This window comes from Scomber japonicus, chromosome 12 (assembly GCF_027409825.1).
Source record: "Scomber japonicus isolate fScoJap1 chromosome 12, fScoJap1.pri, whole genome shotgun sequence".
NCBI lineage: Eukaryota > Metazoa > Chordata > Actinopteri > Scombriformes > Scombridae > Scomber > Scomber japonicus.
The window spans coordinates 6,738,913-6,749,697 of record NC_070589.1 but is presented as its reverse complement, the minus strand read 5'-3'; the positions used below and the strand labels follow the sequence as shown (position 1 = coordinate 6,749,697).

General features: G+C 40.9%; 1 protein-coding gene across 1 annotated transcript; it reads left to right on the top strand.

Moving 5' to 3' along the window:
* Window positions 1–5,457: 5,457 nt before the first annotated feature.
* On the top strand, window positions 5,458–8,721 carry fitm1l (fat storage inducing transmembrane protein 1, like). Its single transcript, XM_053330117.1, has 3 exons — window positions 5,458–5,691; window positions 6,342–6,520; window positions 7,338–8,721. The coding sequence occupies exons 1-3, from the start codon at window positions 5,497–5,499 to the stop codon at window positions 8,005–8,007; spliced, it is 1,044 nt and encodes a 347-aa protein (XP_053186092.1). The 5' UTR covers window positions 5,458–5,496; the 3' UTR covers window positions 8,008–8,721.
* The last annotated feature ends 2,064 nt before the right edge of the window (window positions 8,722–10,785 follow it).

Below are 10,785 nucleotides of genomic sequence, written 5' to 3'. Positions count from 1 at the left end.
AAAACACTTGTCCTCTTTACAGAAAATAAAGGATTTTCACTGGATCACAAAGTAACATAATATGAAAATTATTCAACATACAATCTAATAATCCATCCATCAAGTGGTTCGTGTTCCTCCTTAGATTACATTATACGTTGTTGAAGTAATAACTAAATTTCACCACAAGAGGGAGCAATGTGTGGCTCACGGTGTGCTGCTGTGTATATTTTCAGGTAAACAAGCAGTAAATCATAAAATATACCCAATACCTTAATATACCTAATGCCTTAATGAGTGAGTGGATACGGGAAAGTTGGCCGTTCACCCCTTAGTTGTGTGTTTGTGTGTGTGTGTTAAAGTTCAGTTGTGGTTGTTACATTGTACGTTATTGAGTAATATTCACCACAAGAGGGAGTTCATGGTTTGTTCGCTCTCTCAGGAGACAGCGGTTCATGCAATATTGAGTTAACGACGACAGCAACGTGGCCCACGGTTTGCTGCTTTGCGTATATTATAAAGCAACAGTAAATCACAAGTATACCTATGTATGAGTTAATTAGTGAGTGAGTGGATAAGGGAAAGTTGGCCGTTCACCCCTTTGTTGTGTGTGTGTGTGTAAAAGTTCCGTTGTGGTTGTTAGCCATATCACGCTAGCTATCATCAAGTGGTTCTTGTGGCTCCTTAGATTACATTATACATTGTTGAAGTAATAACTAAATTTCACCACAAGAGGGAGTTCATGGTTTGTTCGCTTTCTCAGGAGACAGCGGTCCATGCAGTATTGAGTTAATGACGACAGCAACGTGGCACACGGTGTGCTGCTATGTGTATATTTTCAGGTAAGCAAGCAGTTAATCACAAAGTTCATTAGTGAGTGAGTGGATAAGGGAAAGATGGCCGTTCACCCCTTTGTTGTGTGTGTGTGTGTGTGTTAAAGTTCAGTTGTAGTTGTTACATTGTACGTTATTGAGTAATATTCACCACAGGAGGGAGTTCATGGTTTGTTCGCTCTCTCAGGAGACAGCGGTTCATGCAATATTGAGTTAACGACGACAGCAACGTGGCCCACGGTTTGCTGCTTTGCGTATATTATAAAGCAACAGTAAATCACAAGTATACCTATGTATGAGTTAATTAGTGAGTGAGTGGATAAGGGAAAGTTGGCCGTTCACCCCTTTGTTGTGTGTGTGTGTGTGTGTGTGTGTGTAAAAGTTCCGTTGTGGTTGTTAGCCATATCACGCTAGCTATCATCAAGTGGTTCTTGTGGCTCCTTAGATTACATTATACATTGTTGAAGTAATAACTAAATTTCACCACAAGAGGGAGTTCATGGTTTGTTCGCTTTCTCAGGAGACAGCGGTCCATGCAGTATTGAGTTAATGACGACAGCAACGTGGCACACGGTGTGCTGCTATGTGTATATTTTCAGGTAAGCAAGCAGTTAATCACAAAGTTCATTAGTGAGTGAGTGGATAAGGGCAAAGATGGCCGTTCACCCCTTTGTTGTGTGTGTGTGTGTGTGTGTGTGTGTGTGTGTGTGTAAAAGTTCAGTTGTGGTTGTTAGCTATATCACGCTAGCAGCTAAGCTAACATTTAACCTATGCATTTAACACTACTGAGGAGTGCGGTCCACCTTAAAAGTCATGTAACGGCGCTATTCAGTCATTTTCAAGCTAATTCATGAACAGAGCAATTGAACAAATTTTAACTGTAGCATATGCGCACGAGCCAATCACATCTCACCCATACCCACAACCACATACACATTTATACCCATAAAACGTGAAATATGGTTTAAAAATGTAGGTCGATAAATGAATAATTAGGGGCAATGAGACATGACAGTATTCACAGTCATTATTGCACTGGGTCTGGGGGGTGGTCGTTTTATGTGTGATCTCTGCAGACTGCAGAAACAGGTCTCTGCTTTTTCACATGCTCCTGCAAATTAGAAACAAGCGTGGATTAACACCTTTTGAGATGATATATGGAAGCCTTCCTCAGACAGGCATAGGGCCAGTTAGACCTGTTCTACCCCTGACAACTGCCACATGTGATGACCAGATGTTAACATAGTGTGCCAACCATTCTGCTTCCCTGTCAGCATTGCATTCACACGTAAAGGACACGCTGCCATCAGCTACTGCAGTACTCCATAACCTGAAACCAGGAGACTGATCACTCAAGATTTCAGAAGACACCAGTGGAAACAGGTGATACAGTGGTCCATTCCAAGTGCTGCTCATCACAGAGACGGCAGTTAAGGTAGATGAGAAAGCCACCTGGATTCACACCAGTTACTGAAGGAAGAACCCAGAACAAAGTCTCAAGGCAGTAAGGGGTGAAACAGTGCCCTGCTCCATCAAGAGCGTGCCAAGCTCCACCTAAGTGACGTGCGGATTGAAACTCTATGTCACCAACGAGGGATCTATGATGGAACACAGATGGCACCTCTTCAGAAGCCCAGGCTGGTGCAGCCTTAGAGGTTCATTGTGTTGCCTGACAATCTTCGCAATCATGATGTTTGATGACTCATGCTGTACAGACAACACAACTCCTGGCAACTCACTCAGTGACATAATCAAAAGATTGGGAGCCATTCGAGACCAAATGGGAGCCAATTCTGGAGCTTCTATATCCTTTAGGGACTGGATTGATAAATGGAAGACTGTGCTGATTCCACTAATAATTGGAAAAATTGTGGGTGTGCTTCTAATCTTATGTGGATGTTATATCCTTCCCCGTGTCAGAGGTTCAGCTGTGAGAGTTACTGATAACTCTGTGTCACGCCCAATGGTTTCTCTCGTCATGCAACAACCTCCCAGGAATGACCAACCTGTTCCCACTTCCTCGCTGTGTTCTGCCTTATAATGAGTACATCAATACAGACTGAGAGAATAGTAGATTGTAAATAATATGTTGCAATTCCCCACAGCTTGCTCATCACCTCAGGATGCCTCTGTCCAACAAAAACAGCTAATGTTAGTTTTTTTTTGTTTTTTTCATTTGTCAATTAATATGTCTACTTAAACCACAAAGGATTGTATTCACTGATGTATTCAGTACTTTTTCATATACTATGTGGTCATAGACTAGCAAAACGGGGAATTGTAAGAATAGAAATACCAAGCATAACTGTTACCTAAGTGACATTTTGTACAAAGCACTGCTATTCCTAAATTCAAGCTCACAAAGCTGCTAGCATGACCACAGACCTATGTTCAGTAAAGTTCAGTGAGTTCAATAGACTGATCACAAAGCTAAATATTGTGAAGAAGCATTGTTACAATTTTTCAAATGTTCTTAAGTGTGTTCTACGTGTTTTACACCTGTGATATATGCAGGCATTTGTAACTTTGAGGTGACTTAATAAATGATCAGTTGATCAAAAGCTGTCTGTAACTGCTCAACTTCTTAGCCTGCAGTGTGAATGAGAGAAGAGACATTTAATGCTTTGAAAAGAGGTCAACCTTTACTTCTGAACAGAGAACAGTAGGTTTAAAACACAAAGTGACAGATGGAGTTCAGCTGAGTCTGACATGTCAGAAATACAAAGCACAGGCAAGGATAGAAGACAGATAGCAGTTATAAGAAAGACATGGAGGGACAGTGCACCAAATAAGAAGAACCTGCCTAATGTTGAATTGAAATGATCAACATTTTAGTTGTGACACATTTAAAATACACCTATATTAGACCTACATCTAGATCTAACCTACACTTGTCTGGTGAGCATGGTTGTCCTTGGAAATTTTTTTCAACAAACATGGAGAAAAACATACAAAAAGTGATTTATGTAAGTCTGCCATAAAGTTAAATTTTGTATCATCTGCCCATTTAGATATAATGGGCATGTAATAAAGATACATCTACATCTGTTATTAGCAGGCGCACACGGAATTTGTGCCACAGAAAAGATCAGCAGATTCCATTTGGGCTTAATTATTAGATTATTATATATGGTTGTTACACCTGCCAGCCAATACAAGCAGGCAAAACTACATTACATTTCAGATGAAACCTGACAACACCTGGAAGACTCCAGTGCTGACTGAAGCTATCATAACTCACTAACTCCTACACATGTAGAGCTTGCTGATACAGAGTACAGTCTTATGTAATATAGTTTTAGACATGGTGTGAGACAGCAGGGGACACAGGTCCCTTAGGGGAAGCCGGACCAAGCAGAGGGAGCAGATGATAATTGGGTCAGTGAGCACAGATATGAGAATACTTCTATTTGACTGCCTGCTCCTGCCCAGGTAACTGCCTATATGAGTAAATAATTTTATCATCATCTATACCCCCTTTATCTCGATAAGGAAAAACACATTAATGCAAGTTGTAAATGGACTCAGAACACAGTGTGATCTCAGTGAGATTGGATCAACAAGACTACATTTGGAGGTGTAAATGCAAAGACCCATGGATTGGATGTCATTATCCAGATACAGATTACATGTTAATAAAAGGTGTAAATGGGACCTTAATGTTGTAGGGTTGCAAATGTACCCGGATGTACTTATGTGTTCTTAATGCTTTAATGTGTCCTGCTCAGAGTACGAAGTTTTTATATTATTAGAATCCATTTTAATCATGTTATCCTTGGGCCAACTTTAATAATGCTGTTTGTGATTGTTCACTGTTCTTAGTTATTGTTTTAAGAGAAGGATTTTAACTCAGTTTCTGTTTTCCTTGTAGGACTGTGGTTGACCAGTTGACCCTAATTTAAATAGTTTGGGGTCTGTCTTCTTGTCACAGATAGTATTACTTCCATATTCCATATGTCCATGGTTGGTGGACACTAGGCTACAGTACTCAGCTACCTTCTCTAGCTTTAGTTTTTAATAAAAGCCCATTGTAGCATGACCCACAATGACTGTCTTGGTTTTGTCATTGAAGCCCCTGCATTTTAATCTGTTACACATACAGTAGGATGTATGAGATGAAAGGTTCAGGAGGAGCATTGTGTATCTTAGGTGACAACGTGGTTAGTCAAGGTTGGGGTCACTTATATAAACTGGGTGAAACTGACTGATATCAAAGAGAGAAAAGAGAAAGAGAGTAAATGTGAACTATGAGTTTGTTGCCATGTATTGATTGACATGGACTGCTGTGGCAGCTGAGTCTCGGCCCAGATACAGTACAAAGGTTACTGCTATTAATACACACGAACACACCATGCGACACATTACATCTCATTTGTTGACAATTTTAATTCATGACTTTCTGTAACACTAGTTATCAGAGCTGCCCTGCTTACTCTCAACCTTTAACTGCTAGGGTTTAATACAAGATTAGTCAGAACCCCTATGATATCCATAATAATACAGCTGAATCAGTGTTATTGGCTCAACCTTTCTGTCCCTTCAACTGTCTCAGTTGGAGTAATGTGACACTTTTCAAGGCCCGGTCAACATATGACATACTCTTTATGTGTGTGTGTGTGTGTTTGTGTGTGTGTGTGTGTGTGTGTGTGTGTGTGTGTGTGTGTGTTGGAGAGGATGGGTGTCAATGACAGGGGAGCAGAGAAGCTACAGTTTGGAGACGGGAGGTATTCTGAAGCTACAACTCTCGGACCGGTGGCCACCGCTGTGTGGAATTTGGTGGCAGTCGTTGCATTTCTGCAGAAAAACCAATACAGAGGCGGCCAATGACAATTCCACAACAGAGCACAGGAAGGAGATACGTGGAAACCAGCCACACAAGGTCAGAGAAGACTTGAAACTCAACTCACCTTTCTGCAGCTGCAAGAAAAACACACTACAACCAAGCAAGTTATGTGTTTTGGAGAGTGGCTGCAGACAAGAGTGAGGCAATAATCACAACTAAACTACACTGCAGATACAGCGTACTGTAATGCGTAATATGGTTGAAGAACTTCATGATTGGATTTCAGTGTGCACATATCTGGAGTCTGTGGAATGCTAGGAGCCAGCTGTCATTTCATTCATGTTATGCATGACACACTCTACGTATGGATACCCAACTCTAGCAGCTAGCTGAGTCACAGCAGTGGATTTCTACTCTTTTTATTACACAGCCTGCAGCTTTGGATCTCTGCAGGATCTGGATCAATCTTCTATCAATGAATCAATGGATCAGTTTCTAAAATTGATTTAGTGTGTATAGATTTAATTCCAACTACTTTGGTTGTTGTGTTGGAGTTTGTTATTGCACACATGAACAGGGTCTTATGCTTTAAATTGTTCCCATGTGCAGCTGAGGTAATTCACTGTTACTAGTCTACACAGGATTCAAGCCTAATCACATGAAACAGTGCATGCTGTTTAGTCTGAGTTGGATAATCTACACAAACACACTCTTTGAGATCCAGTCAGTTTTGGTTCTGTGTCCAGATGATCCTGAACACGGTGCTGGTGGTCCTGACGGACCTGGCCGCTCACGTCCTGGGTAGCACTCTGTTCCGGCAGCACTTCCACCTGTTGCTGTCTGCGGTGGTGATGTTTGGTCCTGGACTGAGCCTCTGGGTCTCCCAGCACAGCGTCTTTGCCAAGAAAACCCACTTCCTCTATAGGTGAGGCTACTTCCTGTCTACTTCGGTATCATAAGTCTTGTTGTGTCTGTTATATCTGACACCGCAGGCCTACAATGGCCCTGCATCATGCCTGTGTGTCACTGTCCAAACAAAATGCTTCTGGCTCTTGGAAGACAGTGTTTTGATTGGTTGGTTTAGTGAAGTTTGGACAGAAGGCACTTCATAATGAATACAATCTTCCTCCTCTATGTGAAACATTTGATGTCAGAGAACACCAGAATTATTTCAGTTGGTCATTACAAAACTAAACCTACTGATGTATTTACCACTCTCTTTAGGCTTTAATGTCGGTTCCACTCCAGGCTTCCAGACCAAGCTTTTGGACATAATTATCAGTGTCTCAATTCCACACTATATATGTATTAATACCACTGTCGGTAGAAGTACTCAGATCCTTTACATATGTCTTGCATGAAAAGTTCTACCACAGTAAAAGTATTAAGTAAGCTTGATGTAGTTAACGTATTATAGTAAAGGTACATAAGTATTATGAGTATTCATCTTTTTCAGTTTCAGTTTTTTGGACTTTTTCTCTAATCTTTTATTTTTGCTGAAATATTGGATAATTTGAACATTTATTGAAATTAAACCATGTCAGAAGTTGAGACATTATTAACCTTACCCTAACACATTGAACAATGGTAAAGACAACATCTATGTTACTCCAAAGTAAGAACACATATCCTAGGAACGCAATGGGGCTTCCTTTTGAAAAAACATTCTTCTACAGGATCATTCACAGTGAGTTAGGTAGACTTTATTTAAGAATTTAAACATTTTGCTAATCTTCTTCCAGGATATTTTTACGCTCTGGTTGGGGTTGGACCTGCATCTTTGTTGGCTCTTTCCTTTTCCTCCTCTCCTTCTCCATCCGTCGCTCCCTGTCTCTCTCCATCCGGCACCTCTCCCGGCTCGGGGTAGCTGGTGGACTGTGGCTCTGTTTCTGCAAACTTCTGGACCTTCTGGAGAATACCACAGGAAGCTGCTACGAAACTTTAGCCAACAGCAAAGAGATCACCAACGGGCAACCTCTGCTGGTGTTACGGGAAGGGGAGAGCAAGTCGGAATGCCTCAAAGCTGGGATGTTGTGGAGAGGGTATGAAGTTTCAGAAGATGTCTTCCTCCTCTGTCTCTGCTGTCTGCTGCTGGCAGAGGAAACTGCTGTTTTTGGTCCTTATCTGAGCCTGGGTGGGTTTTCAGGTGCCCCTTTGAGGATCCTCTTCCTGTTCTGTGTTCTCCTGCTCTGGCTCTGGATCTTCTTGCTGCTCTGTCTTCTGGCCTACTTCCCTCAGTTCCCCACCCAGTTGTTAGGGGGCGCTCTTGGCTGTTTGAGTTGGAGGCTACTATATCAGGGCTGGTACCGTCTGGGTCCAAGCTGGTACTGCCCTGGGAGACCTGGAATGGGACTGCTCAACACTAAGACTGAAGCAAATGAGGACGGACAATTGAGCCAAAATCACAATTAAGAAAAAACAAACCTGTCAAGTTGCTTTTGTTGACCTCACATCTCACGTTGAGACATTCAACATTCTAAAAATCTCTAAGGATTTATCGCAGCAGTCATTTTTTTGCTTTAAACAAAGCACTACTACTAGGCATGGGTCTTTGCACTGCATGCTAACCAGCAATGTATGTGACATTTGTTATTTGAACTCAAATTGGAAAAGTTTGAGAAAATGTAGCTTTACAGAACCCAGTTCAGATGTCTTTGGGCTACAGAGATGAACAACTACAGAATTTGATGAGTACATGACCTGACAGTTAACAACCAAATCAACCCAATACTTCAAGTAAATGGAGAACTTGAGTAGTGAATGAACAAGACAAGCTAATTGTATGAGATCAAAAGGTCCATTTGCTTACCTGACAGACTATGTATTAAGACATTGATACAAGTTCAATATTGCTGTCAGTTGTATTCTGAAACTACAAATACAGTGATTAAAAGGCTCTAAACTTAGTTCTTGTTACTGTCCAATCAAGGCTGTAGGTAGGATTTTTCAAATACTGAGGTTGAGAACAAGACCATGTACTTTCTTGCTGTGCATTTCTGTCATGGTCACGCTTGTGGTCCAGTTCTTTCTTATCACTTCCAATTTTTCAACTTAAATCAATTCCTATTTCAGTATTCTATAACTTTCATGGTTGCATATTTAAAAAATCATAACTGCAATATATTATTTTCTTTGTTTGTTCTTAAAATGTGGAATGGAGCACGGCCTGCTGGGAAAGGGAGAAAAGGGCTCATCCAATGAATCAACAGTTTGCAAAATCGGGTCAAGTCCAATTTAGTAGACAACATATTTCTGGCGATTTTCAAGTCTCAGTTCATATCTACTGCAGCGAATATTTTTTTCTGGAAGTGAGCACTATATAACTGCGACTTAAAAAAATCTCCAGTAATATGCTGTATAGATGTGAATTTGTGACGAATCTGCTGACAGAAGCGCAACACAGCTGGAGCTGTTCGGTAAGGAAACCAGTTGGGTTGGGACATAACATCAGGGGCAGCGGTACGTGTCACGTGATAGTCCGTTGATGCTATTTTCACTTCACAATGAAACAAAACTTCAAGAAAAAAATATGGCAGCTACGGCCATGGTCACGTGACAGTCAGTTGATGCTATTTTAACTTCACAATGAAACAAATAGTCAAGAAAAAAATACAGAGGACATGACCTCGGTGTCTTCAATGGTAGCTAATTCACTCTGAGAGAAAATTAAGAGTATGCAGAGGTATAAAACATGTAAAACTCAATATAGTCAGTCAGAGGAAAAGGAAACACAAGGTCGGTCACCTGCTGTATGTCACACTGAGTGAAGCATTGACATTCTGTAGTGTCCTTACTGCAAACACAAATCATCTTATAGATCAATCATCAAGGTGCTGTAGTAAGGCTATAGCCTTACTTAGATGTAGGGGCTGTAGTAAGGCTATAGCCTTACTTAGATGTAGGGGCTGTAGTAAGGCTATAGCCTTACATAGGTGTAGACTAATCAGTTGTTGTGATTTTATGAGTCATCCACACATTGATCTCATCAAGGTAAGACTATACCCGTACTCAGATGTAGGGGCTGTGTTGCCTCACTTAGATGTAGACTAATCAGTTGTTGTGATTTTATGAGTCATCGATACATTGTCCTTTCAAAGTTCTGCGTCGAGGGAACGTGTTGCTAGCGGGGGGGGGGGGGGGGGGGGTGTGCGTGTGTGTGGTTTCAGAGGAGTCTCTATCTGTATCCTTGTTTATCTTCCGGTCACAGTAGCATTGCGCTATGTGCGCTAATAACAGAAAACACATACCTTTTGTTCATTATTAATAAATAAAGCAACTGCCGGAGGAACTGGCGCTTTGACCGGACCAATCACAGCCCTTGCGGTCTGTGTTGCTGTGACGCGTAGTTAGGATCTTTTGGAGGTGCACGTCAGGCTACGGCAGGGGCTAGGGGTCAGCGTTGACGCAGAGGGCTACATGTAGCTACGTTGTCGGTCCGACGCAGAAGCATAAATCAGCCTTTAGATATAGACTAATCAGTTGTGATTTTATGAGTCATCCACACATTGATCTCATCAAGGTAAGGCTAGACTTTACTGATGATATCACTAATCATAGAAGTTGAGGGAGGTAGAGTGGATTGGAACGAATGTCGACGATGTGTTCTATTGTGCTGAACAATGTCTCGTTATTTATATTTTTAAGCACACCTTTTGTTTGAATGGATGAAAAATAAGTTGTGATGGTGTTACTGTCTTTGTATTACATACCAAATTACTTATTAACTTCACCATGTTGATTGAAAGAACCTAATTGTTATTTTACTGTAAGGCAAGGCAAGGCAAGGCAGTTTTATTTATATAGCGCATTTCATACACAATGGCAATTCAATGTGCTTTACATAAAACAGAAAAACATGCAATTTGAGAAACTTAAAACATACAATTAACCCCACCCCCCATAATAAAAACAAAGTACAGAAAAATAGAAAGACATAAATAAAATGATTGCAGCATAAAATAATAAATTAGCTTTAAAATCATTAAAAGGACATAGAGTGCAAATGAAAGATTAAAATGTAAAGTGCTTTAAAAGAGCTCAATCGTAAGCACAGGAGAAGAGAAGTGTTTTTAACCTGGATTTAAAAATGTTCACAGTTGGGGCTGATTTCAGTTCTGCTGGTAGTTTGTTCCAGTTGTGTGCAGCATAACAGCTAAAAGCTGCTTCACCATGTTTAGTTTGAACTCTGGG